This window comes from Falco biarmicus, chromosome 17 (assembly GCF_023638135.1).
Source record: "Falco biarmicus isolate bFalBia1 chromosome 17, bFalBia1.pri, whole genome shotgun sequence".
Lineage (NCBI taxonomy): Eukaryota > Metazoa > Chordata > Aves > Falconiformes > Falconidae > Falco > Falco biarmicus.
The window spans coordinates 2,702,653-2,722,150 of NC_079304.1; the positions used below are offsets into that span (position 1 = coordinate 2,702,653).

The window sequence follows — 19,498 nt, forward strand, 5'->3', positions numbered from 1 at the left end:
CTGTGAAGCTCCTCTTTGTACATGCAATGAGAATTTTAATTATTCTGAGTTTTCTGTATCCTATTAGTCCAGTGATTTCTAAGCTTTCTATCAGTATGATTACATGTAACCAGCCCCTGGCACCGGGCCTGCACCGCCCGAGCGATTCTGCGTGTGACGGTGACCTCGGCACCGGTGAGACCCCACCAGCCGCCGGCGCTGCGGCCAAGTGCCCGCTTCGCTGCCTCGTGTCGACGCCTCGGTCGCCCCCGGGCCACCCACGAGCGGAGGGCCCCCCCCGCACGCTGCGCTGACAACAGGGCGGACCGGAAGGGCGGTGCCGGAAGGGCGGTGCCGGAAGCGGCCAGCTCCCGGCATGCCGCGGGGAACTGCCGGGCCTGGTGGGGCGGCCTGGGTGCTCCGCGGGCGGTGTGGTTGCCGGGGTCCCGGTACCGGAAGGCGGCACATCCCGGTACCGGCACCCCCGGGGCCGCCCCCTGCCGCCCGCACGTGCCTTGGCGCGGCCGCGGAGCGCCCCCAGCCCATCCCCCCACCGCCGGCCCCGCGTGTCCCCGCTCGGGGCCTGCCCGGGGCCCTGCCGCGGCCCCCCCGCCTCCTCCGGCCGAGCCACCCGTGCCCCGGAGCCTCGGCCCTGCTGCGGCTCCAGCCGGGCCCCACAGTAGCAAGACCCCGGCCCTGCCCTGCCCCTGCCCCCTTCCCCTGCCCGGCCCGGCTGCCACGTTCCTGCGACGTTCCCGGTGGCGGGGACACCCGCACCAGCCCCGCTCGCCCGCTCTGCAGCAGCAGCCGCGCCACCACGCCACGCCTGGGCCACAGCGGGAGCCCTGCACCCACGGCGGCAAGCCGGGCCGGGAGCCCCCATCACCCCGCAGGGTGACCCCCACCATCACCCCGCGGGGTGCCCCCTGCCATTGGCCCCGCAAGGCACCCCCCCACCATCACCCCATAGGGTGATTTATTAATTATCATGCGTAAACACCACTTGGGACTGAGCCTTCCGCAGGGCTTGGTGCCATTATACTTCCCCTTTCTGCCAAACCTGAACAGTTGCTACTGGACTGGCGTTCATCCGTCTGGCCGGGGTCAACTCCTGCCGTTGCTCTTGACACAGCAAGTGGCCGCCAGCCTCCTCTGAGCTTTTTCCTTTGGGGTTGGAATTTATTTCTGGTATTCGAGTGGAAAAACCCTGACCGCAGCCGTCTGTGCTTCTGCCGCACGCTTGGCGTAGCAGCGTGAAAGCACATTTCACACTCCCGGCTCCCCGCACGGTGCGTTACGGCTGTGCAGTGCCAAACCAGACCTCAGGGCACAAGGGAAAGGTTTTGTCGTGATCTTGACCGCCTGCATGGCCCGGCACCAAGCATCAGGCGGCTGAACCGTGCCTGCACGTGGCAGCCAGCCCCTGCTGTGGGCAGGGGTCCCCTGATGCGTGCTGTGCCAGCATGGCACCGCGCATCCCCTCGGAGCCCCTGGCTGCACCCTTGTCTTTGTGACTGCAGAGCGGGCTCAGAGCTGGGCTGGCCACTGAGAAAATGAGGGTACCTCACCGCTCCCAGCTCCTGCTCCAGCCCTCCTGTGCAATCCTGAAACTGGGGGACACTTCACTCCCACCTGGTTTCCAGTCGCGCATCCTGGTGGTGGCACCAGTGACCCCTCGGCCACATGAGGCTGGGTGTTCTCCTGGGGCCACATAAAGCTGGCTCCGTTCTTCCTCCTCGCTCTCCTGTATCTCTGGGGACCCTGGTGTGTCATTTTGCTTTCCTTCTCCTTCATCCTTACCCTCTTCCAGCCCAAACAGACTCCTCGAGGGGTACCAGTAATACTGCTACGAGAGATGCACGCTGGAGCCCTCGGTCTCAGGAAGACATCTGACTGCTTTACATAGTAGGAAGAATCACCTTAGGGTTCCCAGGAGTGCTTCAGCAATTATTTTTGTCGCAGCAGGCATCACAGAAAACCACCACGCAGCTTGCAAGCTCTGACAGAATACATTTAAGACAGTGAAGATTCTGCTTAGTGCTGAGCCTGGTCTCCAGCACAGTCTCGGGAAGCCACGACTAAATCTATTCTGCAGCTACAGGCGCGGCCCAGAACCGGGAAAACTGAAAATACCTGAAAACTGCATCCTGCAGAATGCACAGCAGAGAATTCTGCTGCATTACATGTCTGACAGGTGCGTAACACATGTGGAACAGCCTTTCACGTGACTATCTTGAGAAGCAGATACAGGATCCTTTCGCTCATTGTTTCTGTGTCTGTTACAAATGCACTCTGAGCTGAGTGACTTGCCAGAATGCTTGAGACCCAAGGTGGACGTAATTTTATTTTATACTAATTTTGGCTGTTCTGAAGAGTGGGGAGAGTCATCATCCATTGACACTGTCACTAAATATCCCATACCGATACATTTAATAAATGAAAACACAGATTTCAGCACATATATAATGTTGAAATTCATGTTGAAAACAACAACAAGGAGCACATCCCACCCTTCTGTAAAGTACTATTTTCCAGTTTCACACTGCAGGCAGGAGATCAAACACAAGAAAAGGCAATTCCTGCAAGCCAAGCTCTCTCTGGCTTGGATAGATCACTTCACTGCTCCACTTTAGTCATCGAGGCACGCACTTCCAATTGATATGGCCACAGCAACCCCTTGGAAATTTGACAATTCTGTCCATGTAATGAGCAGAATTTGATCCTTCTGTTGTGGAGTGCTCTGCTAGTGATAAGCACCCTGTCTACTGAGCTACTGAGCATCACATTTTGCGAAACAGCCAGGTCTGATTATGGTTCCTCACCACCAAACAGAAAAAAAAAAAAAAGAAAAAAAAGACAAAAAAAGACCTCTTCCACAGATTGAGATGGAAAGCAGAATAGCCGAATAGTGATGCGATTGCTCTGAAGTGTAGAACCCCAGGAAATCTAAGAAAGTCCAAGTCTAGTTCTCGCCATTTCCTCATGATCAGTAAGGCAAACAGCAGTTTCAGTTACGCAAGACTTCTTTTAAAACCACAAAAGCATTTGCCCCTCTTATTCAAGGCCAGTCACTTAGAAAAAGCTGTATGACATTTTAAAGAGATACCAAATATTAAAACACTAACACCGCTGTGCAAATTTTCACTGACATCTTTTTGGTCATTTCTACAGAGAAGGTTGCCATATTCCAGGGATGATCTTCTGAAGTATTCATTCAAACAACTGAAAATAAATCATTATTAGCAGAAGCACTTTGAGAGAATGCTCCATTATGCTCAAAAAATGTGAAAGCATTCTCTCTCAGCTGCACATTTAACATGTACAGACCTGTGCCGCCTTTTCTTTCAGTATCTTAATGCATTTATGTTAAAACTGATACGTCAGGGTTAAAAGAATAAGAGACTGGTCGACTTTGGTGAGCTGGCAAGGGTTCATCAACCCTTGTACAATGTGCTAACACACGTAGAATGCAGGGAAATAACTAATTGCTACATAATTGTCGTCTGGGAGTTTAGACTAGGGGATGCACAACCGTAAGGGTACGTCATAAATAACCTCGGACAACGGTGAGAAGCACTGCAAAGGAAGAGAAACGTTTCTGTACCTAGAGAACAGGATGGTGTGTTCCAGGACTACAAGAGAATATATATTTTTTTTTTAATCTGTAGAAATGAACTGTGTGTGTGCAAGAGCCCCCAGATCGAAAGTTTATGCGGACAAAGACTTCGAGCCTTCATCAAAGAACCCTCCGAGAAGACCCTCAAGGTGGCAGCACAACGCACAAAGAGGTGGGAAAATATGTAAAACATTTCAGGGAAATAGTTTGAATATGTATTAGCTTCCTGGGAAATATTAGGGATCTGTATTAGATAGTAGCATAAAAATAGTGAGAACCAGAGCTGGGGTGTGCATGCTAGGAGGAGCGATCCCCTATGCACCCAGAGCTGCAAATAAAGAATATCTGCTTAATAATGACTCTGTCGTTAATGAGCTTTATCTCGGAATCCTGGCCCAGCCGCACCTAGCCTCCTGCCTTACCAGGGAGTGCTAGAAAGCAAGGGGGCTCAGCGACTCCGATTTTTGGTATCGAAACGGAGTTCTGCTCTGCAATGAATTTCATATTATAAATGTCAAATCTACAAAATTGTTGAGAATCATACATAACTGGAGAACGCAAGTGAAACAAAAAAAAAAATAAAAAATGAGCAGCATCAAAGACACTATTATTCCTTAGTAAAACTCTTGAAATGTGTACGTACTATTATCCACTCCTGTAATGACCGAGCATTATCTAGCACTTCCTTTAATTTACTGACAAGGAGTCTCCAAACTAAAATTTCATAAAGTTGAGTATGAGACATCCCATGAAGTTGAGCTACTGACTCGGGCCCCCTTCACAATGAGTCATTAAAATTCCACGTTATCCACCTGATCGAATGCTGGGGTCTGACTTTTGACGGGACAAATGATGCTGATGTTTATGAGAGCTTGCGTGAGTCAAGCGACACAAACGGCTACGGCAAACTGCTTCCTTTACCTGAAGGACAACAGACGAGGTTCTGGGGACACGGAGCTGGCATGCCACGCTCACGGGGACAGAAGGATGCGTGCCACCAGGCTGCACAGGATGGCCACCTCCCAGCAGGGTCCCTGAGGGAGAACGGGACGATGACCAAGCAGCGTCACAGATTCCTCCTGTGTCCTGCTGTTCTACACATCAGCAACACTCCCAAGGTCTGAGCTGCACAAAATTGTGTTTCAGCTGGCTTTTACGCCCTTCTGGCTTGACCTCTGACCATTGCACTCTGCAACTAAGGATCTGGTCCTTGCTTCGTGAAAAAGCATCTGCATGTATGGAAGACAATGTAGATTTGCAACAAGCATGCCGACAAACACCGTGAGGGCAGCGATCTCTTTGGCACGACAGTCTAACCTCACTGCCCCTCAAAGTCCTACTACGCTACCTAAGTTGGATCTGTACAGAACAATCATACAAAAAGGATTGTTCTTCCTGAAAGCAGCAAAACCAAACGATGACTTTACCGTACAACAACTCTTTCAGGTCAGCAGTCTCGAATGCAGTTTATCAGCAACAACTCCCATTGCTTCTGCTCTTAGGAGAGGCGATCAGAGTTCATTTTTCGAAGTTTGGCAGGAAAATTATCTTCCAGTTTCATCTCCAGAGCACACATACTGGGAGGGCTCTTCTGTACCTGGAGATCGCCGGTCGACTGAGTCAAAGCCTCAACATTTAATTTTAAGGCTTTCAGCTGTATCCTGTCATCACTGTCTTCACCATCAGACATGGAACTTATTTCTTGAATTTTCAAGAGATCTCCAGTACTGCAAGTCTTCTCTGTGTTACTGGAACTCATTCTCAGGGCTCTTCTTGGAAGGTCTTCCTTCCTTGAGCTAATCTTCTGAAGTTTAAGTGGGAGCTTGTTTATCTCTCCTGCGATATCAATACACTCAAGTGAACAAACCTGCTCTCTCCTGGTCTGGTTATTATCGGCAGGACTATTCCAAGGAGATGATAGGGACAGGTTTTCTTCTTGCTCTTTAACACTGTAAGGAGGAGTGGGGACTTCAAACGTGGCATGAAACTGAGAATAATCAACATGGAAAAACCCATCTTCTAGGGACATGACCGGCAGGAATCTGTGACCCCAAAGAACTTCATCTTCTGTATATGAGGTCCTGGCTTGACACGTCATTCCTATGGAAACAAGAGACAAGAGCATGAAATTCGAATGTGAGCACGCAGACCAGCACATGGAACAAAAAATACCAAGGTAAGGCTGACCGATAAAAATCAACTGTAGCCTGTAAGCTAAAAAATTTATAGATTACAAAACAGTGCGATTGTCCCTAGTCAATCTCCCAACAGTCCGGGGAGTGTTGACTCTAATTGACTGACCAGATTTTTATGCAAATCTTGGATTAAGTATTGCAGAGACACACCAAGCAAACAGCTTTTGATAGAAGTAAAACATAAAATTAAGACAGTATTATCTCGCTAGCAAAACATAAAATTAAGACAGTATTATCTCGCTAGCAAAACATAGAATTAAGACAGTATTATCTCGCTAGCAAAACATAAAATTAAGACAGTATCATCTCGCTAGCAAAACATAAAATTAAGACAGTATTATCTCGCTAGCAAAACATAAAATTAAGACAGTATTATCTTGCTAGCAACAACGATGTTACAGATTGGACGTAATACTGTTTCTTGGAAGAGAAAGAACCACTGCTGGGCAGAGGCTTACAGCATTCTCTGGCCAACGCTGGGCGTGGGGGGAGCCAAAGCTAAATGCAAAATTTTATCCTCCATTCCTTCTACAGGTCAGGCTGCCTTTTCTCCAAACAACGTGTCAAAGATAACAGTCATGCAGAGACACTGCAGCTGCCTTTCGTGCCAAGACATAGGTACCGCTATAAAGCTTGTAGAAGAATTTGTTCCACTTTGTGCAAACGTACCCCATGGGCAGTATTAACACGGGTGAACCGACAGCTCAAATGTGTTTCAACCAAGCCAACAAACGTCTCACAATCTCGGCACAACAGTGCTGCTGATAATTAATGCAAATATCCCAGGTGAGCAGAACTTTAAGACCTCCCATCACGGTACCCTTCAGAGGCAGAATCAGCACTCAGAAAGCCCAAACTGTGGTTTGCTCGCCGGTTACTGCTACATTAATTCTCAGACAAATGTCAAATGTTTCCCTTGCGATACCGGGTGAGGTAATTGCATGAAGTGCGGTTATGAACGCGTGCTTATCTAAGATACATCGTTCCGTTGCAGGATGAGAAGAGGCTTCTGTGGGGATCTAAAGGCTGCCCCACTCGACCTGAAAGGGTGTTCTGCCCCGGTGGATCATGTATTTGTTTAGGGCTCAGTCCAGCAGGTGGATAGAAATCAGTCAGCCCCATCTCCTGTCCGGCAGGAGCTGACTGCACGTGGCTGTGCCAGAAGGACATCCCCGTTTCCAAGGCAGGAACGAAGCGCCAGGTAATCTTGGTGAAAGAAGGTTGAAAATGCCTTTTGATTAATCAAAGTTCAACAAATCCTCAAAAGAAAGGAGAGGAAGATCGGGATATTGATGAACCTACTGAATGATTTGGACTTCCAACAGTACGCGTGGCTCCTCGACACAGAGCTGCTAATGTAACCGCAGCGCATCGCCGCAGGATTCATAGAATTAACTCCCCAAATGACAAGACCACAGTGTCAGCTGTCATAGGGACAACGCCGTATCAAGATTTAAAAAAAGAAAAAAAAAAAAGATGAAAAAAACCCCAAAGCCCTGCTCTTATTTGTTGATAACCACATGTTCCGACAATCTTTGTGACTATGTGGTCTGTATTTGTACTGTGAAATAACTTCATGTGTTATTTTTGCCTTCAATTTAATGCGAGCTGGGCTGAAAAGTTCGATGTTCTTTCAGGGTGGTGGTCCTTAAAACAGGGTGCTGTACTCCTCTGCATGCCATACTCATAGTGTGCATCTCTTCTTGGATGCGTTGGCCACGTTGGGCATCGGTAACGAAGAGCCCTACGGCGAAGGGAGGTCTCCTACCAGCTGGTAAAGCCACTGAAGCTCTGTAGCATATGGTGGGATATTCTGGAGCATCCAGGATTACCATCCCAAAAAGATTAACAGCTGCCTCGCTAAAAACATCAGCACTGAAAACAAAAGACTAAAAATTAAAGAGTATGGATATTATTCTAAGTCTTACCAGTAGTCTCAACGATTCCTTCAAGGATGACAACTATTTCAAATTGCTCGCTTCTCAGTGATCTTTGTGAGAGACAAAAAAAGGGGCTCTTTGAGTTAATTTCATGACAGATCGTTAATGGGGAAACTAAAAACAGCTGGTCAGCTCCAGTTCCAAATCCAACATCCAGTTCACACTGGTCTAGCGGCAGAAATTCTCCCTCCGGTGTCTGTCGGGACTAAAGATGAAAAGATGAAAAGTAATCACCGTGTGAGGCAAAACATGAAATCAATGCAAAGAAGTTTAAACCTGCCTCTTTCATGATATTATCATCTATATATTAGGTCTGGGGTCTTCATGATGGAGATATAAGTAATGCTAAATACTATAAGGCTATAGTATTTATGACTACATATATATATATTATGTATGACCAAGTTTGACTTATCATGCCACTAGATCTCATTATCATCTACAAACCTTGCTACGATATATATTCTCAAATTTTTTTTTCGACAAAAACTTCAGGCACCACACTACATGTCTTACAATGGATGCTCGCCATGAACATCCTGCGACAACGGTTCCCGTGAAAGAGAGCAAAATTTTTTAATCCATTGCCTGAATTCATGTTTTGTTATTTTTATGTGTTACTGATTTTTGTTTGGCAGACACTGCGATGTACTAACTCAAAGGTAAGCTCACAGTAATTGTACAATACATCTGATAAGTGACGTTTCCACAAAAACATCTGAACCGACGTTAACAATGCTATCACCCCCTGCCAATTTGCACATGATCTTAATAATGAACTTATGATCATTATTAAGCTAAGCGCCCTGTTTTTATTCATGCCATTTTACGGGTCCAATAAAAATACTCACATGATCGCTTCCCCCTGCCCCGTAGTGCTCTGCCCAATTTTTTCTGCTATTCAAAATATAACTAAAAATTACCTCAGTTGGCCAGGCAGCTCCTCAGCTTATTGCTTTAAAGGTAGAATTTAATGATTAATAACAGGCAAAAATTGCCCATTAAAATTAGAAGCTTTGCAGAGCCTATTTAAAATCATTTTCGCTTATTGCTTCGTTAGAAAGCATTTAACTCTTTTTAAGAAGCTGACCATAAATGATAAGATTATTCTGTAGTTACTAAATAGTTTTACCGTGTTGCATTGGCATCGGTTCCATCATTTGGGAACTATCCGTTAGTCCTGAGAGCAAGCCAAAGCAGTTTTACCATTGACTTAGATCTGATTGGTATTCTTTTAAGAAAATTTCTGTCTTTAAAAAAAATCCCCAAGCAACTAGTATACCTTCAGACTGTCTCTCTGCTTTACCTGCATCTTAAAAATGCTGAATTTTGAAGTGCCCAGTATTTACTGGCGATTACATCGCCAGTTAGGTAGCTCAGTACAGCTCCTTCTGAAAATACAATGCATTACTTCATGATGTGCTATGTGCCTGTTCTCCCCTACTGATGAGGACAAGGAGAGTAGCAGCTGATTGCTCGTAAAAGCGCTCTCACAAATTATTTGGGCTTTGCAAGGTCAAAGCCAGCGCTGTGAAATACAAGCGCTCAAACCCACTGCTCTGTAGCAGTCTTGACAGTCTGTTGCAAAGGTGTAATTGAACAAAAGCAAAACCATCCCTGCTCTTTTCCAGAGGGAACGTACAGAATGACGTTGTAGGCTACACCACTACTGCCACCTGGTTACTACCAGGTGCACAAACTGGTTGGCAACGTACGATCTTTGCTCCAAGGTAACAAGCTCAATACGAGCTGTATGAACCAAGACCTCCAATTTTCCCCAAGTTTTATCAAATACAGTTACCTAGGCAAAGCTGTGCATATCTGCACAAACTGCTGCCTGAATGGCTTAAGGACTGTTTCACCTACAAACTATTCTTCTCTGTGGAATAGTCTTCGATCAAATCCAGTCAATAGTAAACAAACCCAGCGAGGATGATTAGAGGTCACAGACCTGGGAGAAAGCAAAAGGTTGTGTTTGAGGGATTTGGTATCTTACATACAGGACTAATTCATGCAGGGCATGGAGAATTATTAAAAGCAACTTATTTGTTAAATAAAAACAAACTAACTTGAACGAAGGTAGCTTAATAGCCCTAATACGTTAAGACTCCTAGGCAGCGACCTGGTTGCATATATAGAGCTTTACTCAAAAGATCACAAAACAGGGCAGAGGACTATAAAATGTCAGCAGTAAGTGTGGAAGGAACACTGGGGATTCTTTATTTTGACCACTTGCATAATAGAAAGTCAAATAAATTCTGCAGATTAATACATGCTTGAACAAGGGCACAATTACTGCAAAACGCCCCAGCTTTCATTTTAAATGTGGCCAGAGATGGAGAGCCCAAAGGTCTACAGAAGTTTCTTTGAAGGTTAATTGCCTCACAGCTAAGAAAAAAAAGACTCTTTTTGTGTCTGGATTTTTCCATCTTTAACTTTCTGCCACTGGATGTTTGCTTGGTTTCTCATTACTAGGCAGACTTCCACTGCATCGCCACTTCGTCTGGTTTTGTGTCTGACCAGACATTTTCTGCCCTTTGAGGCTTTGCTCCTGTGCTTTATTCACTCTTGGTCTTTTCAAAACCCTGTTGTTTATGCACGTCCTTCTTTAACTGTATATGATGTGGGTTTATTATTATTAACGCTCTTTCAGTTCACTCCTTTAGAGAACTCGTGTGTTTTGCTACCCAGGTGGACTAATTAAGCATTGGAGTAGAAAACGTGGGATGCAAAAGACAGATGAGCATTGAGTTTAATATTGCAGTACACTGTAGGGAAACTCAGGAATCTAGAAAATGCTAAACTAGCATGTGGCTAATTTTCCATGTAGAACTACAGTATTTTCAGTTCTGAAGAAGTGAGAGGAAAAGCCCTGATCTCACCTAGGTGGCTGCTGCCCCTCCTTAGACTAGAACCCTGCAAGAACATTTATTACATAGATTACATCACTAAATAATATGAACTTGTTACTTTGTTTACTGCTATTCAAGGATTGCGTGGTTTGTGTCTAGCTGCCCCAAGCTGTAAATACAACCTGAGTGACCAGAGAAGAGGACACACAGAGGGGGACATTCCCAAACCTCAGAGGAAGGTAATCAAGAAGATGGAGCCAGGCTCTTCACAGCCGCGCACAGCTGGAGCAAGGGAGACGACAGGAGTTCAGACTGGATTGAAGAAAAACTTTTCCATCACGAGGACAGTTAATTAGTGGAAGACCTTGCCCCAAAAGGCTGTGCAGTCTCCGTCCTTAGAAGTTTCCAAACCAGACTGGGAAAAAAGCCCAGAGCAACCTGGGCTGAGCTCCCAGGTCACCACACGCTGAGCAGGAGGTTGGACTAGAGACCCCCCAAGGTCCCTTCCAATCTGGATGATTCTAAGATATTAAGACACGTATTTCCACTTTCTGCACGTGCCCTGCTTATCAAGTTATCGAGATTACAATATAACGGGTCTTCTTATTTGCAATACCTGTCATCTGCCATCTGCAAATTTTCTGTTAACAATTTTGTTTGCTTTCAGCTTATTCAAAGCCGTTAATTAGTACAGCTCAGGTGCCTGCTGGCCATAACCCAAAGTGCACTGGCTCTACAGCTACTACACTTCACAATTGTATTTTTTAAACTTTTTCTTAGCATATATTGAAAACAGGTTAAGGTGATCTTACATTCCTCGGCTTTCTGAATCAAAATGTCCTACACTATGAGCTGAAGCACTTTACAGACCACTTCACACACCAACATTATCAGTGACATGTACAGTCCTATCAAGAGAAGATAAAAAAGGGTATCATAACTAATCTTTTGAAAAATCAGTACTGATAGCCATAGTAACTAATTTTTAAAAAATCAGTACTGATAGCCATAGGGTGGATGCTGGTTGCTGCTGCTGTCACGGGATCACTCAGGGGTACTGCTGAGGTCCAGAAATTAACAGGCAGAAAAATAACAGTTCACTGTGACACTGAAAAGGCCACAACTTGGAACCGCACATTTTCAGCAGCTACTTCCAGCCAGCTCCTTTCTGTTTCTTGCCCCAGCTGTTTGCTTTTGCCTGCTTCTAGAGCACTTTAATGTAAATTAGAGGCTCAGGTTTCTGAAAAAGCTTTTTGCTGAAACTCAGTCTTGTAACTGTTTTCCTAACTCTCCACAACCCAGTCTAAAAAGGGCCTGGGATTCTTCCAGAACATCACTATGCCATGTTGCTGGGCAGCCTCCTGGACCAAAAAAAAAAGCCAGCACAGTGTGGTGGCACCACTGTAATGTCCCAACTGTCCTACGACACGTATCACACCATCAGAAAATGCCATTCGGACACACTCAGCTTGGTATTTTGTTTTTACAAAGGTAAATCCTCAGGACTCCAATTGGTCTGATCTAATCATTATGTTCACTACTAAATACATCTTCTATCTCAAGGGCAAAAGTGTGATAAGGCATATTTCTTCACATTCTTTTACCGTGATACAAGTGAAAAAAAAAATTAATCTAGCTCTCTAATGGGGTGCAGGGGAAATGTAGCAAGATCAGCTGTCAACAGCAGGGCATGAAGCACAGCAGAAAGAGCACAAATCACAAAAAGGCAGAACTCGCTAAAGAGAAAGGGAGTTCCAGCCCACTCACCCCAAGTTTCCAGGAGACACGAGCTACTTCAAAGCAGCTGACGTAAATTCACACGCTGCCGAAACGGCCGCTGTGACTTCTGGAGTGCTGTGTCCACTTCAAGGGGCACCTCACCAAACCCAGGAGGATTTGCAGAAAGACGAGGATTTGCAGAAAGACGTGGGAATTAACACCGTGCTTTGTGATCAGGACTGAGGGGGCAGCTAGGACACAAACATTCCCTTCTAAACTTTCCTGTGTCCGTAGCTTCTATTTGCAAAGCAGCTTGAACCCAAGTCACGGCCACGATGATCATTAAAAAGCAATCAAACGCTTCTCACTGATTAATCGTCTAGTCTATGGAACAGCTATCATAAGACAAATCGGTCAAGCAGGTCCATCAGATGTCCTTGTGTTTTCTGTCCCAGTCGTGTGCACATGAGCATTGTGTAGCAAGGAGATTATCAGCACTAAGTGCTCCAGGTTGCGTGTTTGGTGTCTTATTTCAAAAGAAATTTATAGCAAACTACGGTCACTGTAAAAACACAACTGTAACACCTAACGCCACTTTTATGCCACTTTGACTTGCATTCCGTCTTGGAATACTTTAGAGGAGGCTTTCTGCTATTTTTTAATAGTTAAGAGATCAACAAAAATCATGGTTTAGCTGGCTTTCCAATTCCTACCAAAACTGCTCTGTTGTAACTCCTGACAGCTTGTTCCCATATATATATATATACACATATATATATCTCCAACCTCTTTTTGAATCTTAGCAGATTCTCCATCTTAAATGGTATTCTGTGGCAAGAAAAATTAACAGCTCAGTCAAGCAGTCTGCGCAGAACAGAAGGAAAACGGCCTTTTGCATTTACCACTGTCCCATCCCCTGCTGTATCATGCTTGTTTCTGCAAATTATTAAAGCATCCAAACAGTTGCTCCAGGCAGAGAATTACCACAGAGAATATAGAACATTTACAACGTTCAGATATGATATTCTGAAATTAAGGCAATCACTGGGATCCAGCTTCTGATGCTCCCCGTCAAGTGCACTCCTGTGACAAGATGGAGCTGCTACGAGCTGCTATGTCGCTTTCTCTTGGCATGCCGCACGGTTTTCCTTCCATTCTGCTCCTGCCCAATGTATCTTCTGGACTTCCGTGCCTGCCAAACTCTACTGTCTCCTGATGATTTTTTTGGTTATGATCTCCTTTGAATTCCAGTTTTCTTGCATTCTGAATCACAGTGACCATTGCCAGTGATTAATAAATACATACTGGTGACAAAGGGCCTTTCCACTAAAGCACCTGCACGATCCCTCTGGAATGCTAGAAGACCACTGCCTGGAACCATGGGGCAAGGAACCGCAAGGTAAAGCTCCCCAGGTCTCCACAAGGGGAAGAGGAGGCCACGGTTGATCTTTGTCCTAATTTTATGTCACCACAAAATGGGTTTAATGTCACCACAAAATCAATTTCTTATTCCCAGCTGTCACTTGCTAAGAGGCACGCTTTGGAATCCCTCCCTGCAACTCTCCTGTATCCCGACTCATCCATCCTTCCCGATGAAACCATTCCTGCCAGCCTCACGATCCACTGGCACGTCCCTGGGAGGTCTCCAATGAGCCATTCTCCCCTACGCCTGCTTGGGTCTTTCGTGGCTCCTACTATGGACAGCTACTGCTAATTTTTCTGAAGCCCTTCATACGACCCCAGCCACGTCCTCTCGCCCACAGGCCAAGGGACAAGGCAGCCACCCCCACGGCGGGGCAGAGCCCCCCAGCAGGGGCTGCAGAGGGGCAGCCCGGTGCCACCCTGCAGTGCACCTGCATCACCCACCGCCCCCCAGCCCTCACCTTGATCAGCTTGCAGCGGATCTGGGCAGACACCATGTGGCTGTTGCGGAGGTTGCCGACACGGAACATGAGGCAGAGCTTGCCATCCCGCTGGGAGACGACTGCGGCACGGCTGAACATGAGGGTCTCGGCTCGCTTCTTGGGCTGGGACATCTTGATGAACATGCAGCCGATGAGGAAGGCGTCCACGATGGAGCCCAGCAGCGACTGGAAGAGGAAGAGGACGATGCCCTCCGGGCAGCGCTCGGTAATGTAGCGGTGGCCGTAGCCGATGGTGGCCTCGGTCTCTATGAAGAAGAGGAAGGCGGAGGGGAAGTTGTACACGTTGGCCACGCAAGGGCTATAAGCGGCGTCGTGCGGCCGGTGCAGGTCGCCCCGCAGGTAGGCGATGCCCCACCACATGGAGGCCATCACCAGCCAGGCCACCGTGTAGGTCAGCAGGAAGATGAGCAGGTTCCAGCGCCACTTGAGGTCCACCAGCGTGGTGAAGAGGTCGGAGAGGTAGCGGCTGCTCTCGCCGCCCAGGTTGCCATGCTGCACGTTGCAGCGCCCATTCTTGTCCACGAAGCGCTGCCGCTCCGGGCGGGTGCCGCCGCGGGCCGGGCCCACCGCCTGGTACGTGTCCCCCAGCTTCCTGCGCACGGCCGACATGCTGCGGCCGCCGGGGCCGCCGGGAGGGGCGGCGGGGCCCGCAACCCCCTGCGCGCAGCGGCCGCCGGGCAGCGGGGTCCGGCGGGGGGGCGGCCAGGGCAGCGGCGACCGGAGCGAGAGCCGGCGGGGCTGCGCGGCCGGCGGGGCAGCGGCACCGGGGGCGGGGCCGGGGCGGAGCTGGGCGGGGACAGGCGCGGGGGGCGGGGCCGGGCTGGGCCGGGGCGGGGGGCGGGGGCGGGGGCTGGGGCCGGGCAAGGCCGGGAGCTGGGGGCCGGGCAGGGCTCGGAGCTGGAGGCCGGGCCGGGGGCAGGGACTGGGGCCGGGCAGGGGTCGGTGGCTGGGGCCGGGCCGGGGGGCCAGGCCGGGCCGGGGGCAGGGGGCCAGGCAGGGCTGGGGGCCGGGGCGGCCGGCGGGCGCAGAGGGCAGCGGGGCAGTGAGCGCTCCCTCCCCGGCGCCGCTCCGCTCCCAGCCGTTCGCAGCCAGCGCCTCGCCCCGCGCCCGGAGACCCCCGGCGGCGCGAGTGACCCCTTCAGGATGTGGCACCGTGACACCCCGGTGGCAGAGCTGCGGCTGCCGGAGACCGCAGGGGGCTGCCGGGCCCGGCCGCCGGGGGCTCTGAAGGGAGACGGTGAGCTAGGTCAGCCCTGGAGCAAAGCAAGGCGAGGACGCTAACCCCGGCCCGCACTAGAAAGAAAATAAGTTTTCCGTCCGAAAGAGGGTTCCCTACAAGCTCAAGCGATTCCCATGCACCTCTCGTGCTTCTGACAGACAGAAAAGCCCTGAAATCAACAGTGTTAAATCACTAACGGCATTAGAAACTTAAAGTGGGGCAATGCTACTGACTTTCCTCCTCTCCCCCCCTACTGTTTTTAATGTTGTTTCTCAAAAAGAATCATTATTTTATATATAAGAACAGTCTTATTCAGGTCGGTCATTTCAACACCTAATTTTCAGCAAAGCATTGTCATTACAAAACTCTAGCCCACAGTTATAGAGCTTTCAGAAAGTAAGTTTGTAATAACCGGTAATTGCATTTTGCTTCCGTTCTAGACTGGCCACTGAACAAACGATTAGTCTGTCTTCAGTTTAATTTCAGTATTTTCACCAAATGCTAAAGCACAGGCAAGTATTTTTCACATGTTCACACTACCAGTCTTGACATTACTTTATTAATACTTTCCAAGGAGGGTCTGTGCGTGACTGCAGTAGCTCCTCAGTGGTATTTCAGGAGCCGTATTTTCCAGAACTCAAGAGGACACGGTTCTCTTCCCTCTAATTTCCTCTCAAATCAAGTACATAATTTTCACTGCAAATACAGAAAGCAAGTACCAGATGGGCTGAACAATTTGAGATTAATTTCAGCGGTCAACCGAGCTTTAGCAAAACATTTCCTTGTCCCTAAGTAGCCATTACCAGAAGAGTACTATATTGCTGATATTTCTTGCAAAAAAGGACTACAGCAGCAGAGTCCATGAGAAGGCATCATCCAAGATGTGGATAAAACCCTTCCAATTTTTTAGTGCTCCAACAATATGCTCGTTGGGCAGTTTCTTAATATTCAGGAGGATGAGACAGTAACAGGCAAGTCATCTACCTTTCTAACTCAACATTAATTTTTTAAAGCACATATTGTCTTTTGGAGGGAGGTTCGTTATCTACCATTCACCAAAGAGAAATGTGATGACCTAGCTGTACAGGACACAAATACCCAGTTTTGGTAATCCCACACTCCTGCCTTGCAGGTTAAGTGGATGATGCCAAGCCTTACCACCAATTCAGAAATGCTTGATGGCTTTTGTCATGTTATTTCATGCGCATCTATGCTACCCAGTGCAGTAAGGTGGAAAAAATACACAGCTCACATCAGTGTTTCAGCTCAGCACCAAACAGATGCAGCACCTTGTTGGCTGCCAGCAGGGCTCATCTGTATGCAGTAAGGACTACAGTGACAGTTACATGCCTGTTCTGGAGCCAGTTCAGTCTGCTAGCTGCACAGCATATGTCTGATTTTTAAACATCTGCATTTCTTTTATTGTTCTCTAAGTGTGCAACGTTTTCCACCGCTTTGTCCTCACCTATCTCCTTAAAGTAAAAAAAAAAAAAGGCCCCCAAATCTCTCAAACGCTCGCAACCAATCATTTTCAGAATAATTCACAACTAAACACGTCAGCCTTAATGGTTTAATGATTCTTAAGGCATACACTTGGCTGTATCAGTACACACTGGACATTACTGATGTCATTCCTCTTCCTTGTCATCCATTCTTGAAGTCTTCCTCATTTTTTGCACACTACATCTAAAATCAAGAGTACAAATATGTGGGGAGGGGGCAATATTTTGGGTTTTATTTGGTCTCTGCCAGTGGCATAAACCTCAGCTTAACTAGCCTCCTTGCAGACACCCTGATGGCGTTTACCTAGAGATTATGGGTTACATTCATAAAAGGCCATATGTACCAAAATCGAAACATGTATCTTAACATCCTGCATAGCTCCCCACCCATTCTGGAGTCTGTCAGGTTTTTGAAGAATGCTCCCGCATTTTGCCTCCAGAACAGAGAGGTGCCTTCCTCCAGTTGCAGTCTGTACTCCCCACGCTCACTCACCAAACCTGCTGGCACAGTCCCAGTCTCACACAGAAGGGAAGACGAAGCAGGAGTGCTGTGTTTTTTCAAAGTGCTCAGCCAGGGCTGAAATGTACCACCTGAATTCCCTTTAACATAAATCTTCAGCTTGCTAGGGAAGTGCACTGTTCAGCGAACTGGCTACTTGCACTGTACTATAAACATGGCCCATCTAAGCCTTTCCAAACAGTAACACATTCATTATGAATTTCTGTTTACCACTACAGGTGGTAGCATTACTGCTGTGTGCAGCAGTGAAGCTGTGAAACAGAGCAAGGTCTTTAAAAAGATTAGTCAGCATGAGTTTGGTACAGTGCTCTGGGTGATGCTCTGTGTTGAGAAAGGAATGTACTCGGAATAATTAGAGAAGGTTCCACTGACGAAATACCACTGATGATGTTAAAGTAAAGGGACGTACTCTGAATAATTAGAAAAGATAAGGTGGGCACCTGAAGGAGATAAGGAGACCACGAGTCAGGAAATCGTTGAACGAAGAAAGTTGAAAGGTTTACTCCACCTAGATCCCACCTATCATGAACAGAACGATTAGGTGTCAAAATCAAATGAATATGTATGTAAAGATGTTGCAACCTCTCACGAAAACTGTATAAATTACCTGACTTTTCAGAGCTAGTTTGTCCGGTGCGAATCAGCTAGCTCCCCAATGTTGCACAAAATAAATACCTTTGCTGCTTAAAGACAAAATTCGTCTCTGAGCAGTTACTCTGTGCCGTTTTGGCATCAGCTGTATTCCAAAACAGCAGTTCTGTCTGTACTGCTGTGTAAACAGTACCTCAGGGTACTTGTTGGAGGTTAATTAGCAGAAGCCCTATACCATTGCCTGCAGACACCATCCTCGGTTATGGGGTGACCTGATGCCCTTTTGTTCACAGGAGAAATACCGGGTACGTCCATCATGGGAGCACCTTCCTCTGATCCCCCTCCCAGGCCACGCATGTTAATCATGTGGATACATCCTCACCTTCAACGGCATTAGCTGCTTTTCATAATGCCTAGTAGAAAGTAGGAGCCAGGGTCTTCCTGGACAAACTCCTGTGTTGCTTACTGCCAGGGCAGATGGAATTTGCAGACAAAATACAAGGCTGGTAGTGACATGCAGAGTTGCATCTTGAGATAAAGGAGATGTCTATCACGGGGCTTGAGTTTACATTACTAATGTGCTGGTCTTTCAAAACAGGAGTCCCATTCTATTGAAAGAGCCTAAACTCAGCCTGAGAAGAGCCCCAATGCCTAGAAATACCTCTTTCATGACATGTTAAAAAAAAAAAACCAACAACAAAAAAACTATTCCCGACAGTCAGCAGAATAATTTCTGTTCCCTGATCTGCTGCAGACAAGTTATTGATTTATGCCTCACGTGTTAGTAAGGATGGTTTGTACCTAAGAATTCCAGTTGGTAGCCTTCATTTGTCAAAAAATAAATAATCTTATAGAATGTTTTCCTTATTTTATGTTAACTGCCTATGAACGTACTTCACAAGCAGTGAGAAACTGCAAGTCTTTCACGGGCAGACTAGATGTAAAAAAAATCCTACAGATGACTGTTCACAAACTGGATAACCCTGACAAATTTTCCAAATAATTTTCATTTTTGAACACATTTTGATGGCACACATAGGAAAAGACATTATCCATAACTAAAGTGGGCATGATGGAGGCCAGTTCCATGGATTCCATAGCAATATTTCAACTGGACTCAGCTGCTGCTGAAAAAAAACCCAAATAGCCTCTAGAACTATTATTTTCTCTTCTCATCTCTTCTCTTACTAGGCAAAGGAAAATTTATCTGATTGTGAACTTTGATCTTTTTCAGCCTGATACTAGTGTTTGAAAATAATCATCTGAGGTTCAGAGACTTTTTATCTCCTGGATTTTAGGCAAGGTTTCCTTCAGAAACTACAATTTGTCACTTCATTATTTTATTAAGAGCAGACAAAAGACATGTCCTTGGAAATATTTGTTTACTTTCTGCTTGAAAGGGTAGTTGTTGGGAGAAAGAGCAGTCTTTAAAAGGACAAC

The 19,498-nt window shown here is 47.0% G+C and overlaps 1 protein-coding gene across 1 annotated transcript; it reads right to left on the reverse strand.

Moving 5' to 3' along the window:
- Positions 1 to 2,392: 2,392 nt before the first annotated feature.
- On the reverse strand, positions 2,393 to 15,005 carry LOC130160247 (G protein-activated inward rectifier potassium channel 1-like). The gene is made up of 3 exons (XM_056362596.1): positions 14,185 to 15,005; positions 7,719 to 7,935; positions 2,393 to 5,695 (listed from the first exon to the last, which is right to left on the reverse strand). The coding sequence occupies exons 1-3, from the start codon at positions 14,833 to 14,835 to the stop codon at positions 5,094 to 5,096; spliced, it is 1,470 nt and encodes a 489-aa protein (XP_056218571.1). The 5' UTR covers positions 14,836 to 15,005; the 3' UTR covers positions 2,393 to 5,093.
- Positions 15,006 to 19,498: the final 4,493 nt, after the last annotated feature.

Bases quoted from the DNA above. Each gene is read 5' to 3' on its own strand.
- LOC130160247 (XM_056362596.1), bottom strand. From the start codon at position 14,835: ATGTCGGCCGTGCGCAGGAAGCTGGGGGACACGTACCAGGCGGTGGGC. The intron at 7,936-14,184 runs GTGAGGGCTGGG...TTTCATCTTTAG, and splicing joins TCCGCTGCAAGCTGATCAAG to TCCCGACAGACACCGGAGGG. The intron at 5,696-7,718 runs GTAAGACTTAGA...TTGTTTCCATAG, and splicing joins AGGAATCGTTGAGACTACTG to GAATGACGTGTCAAGCCAGG.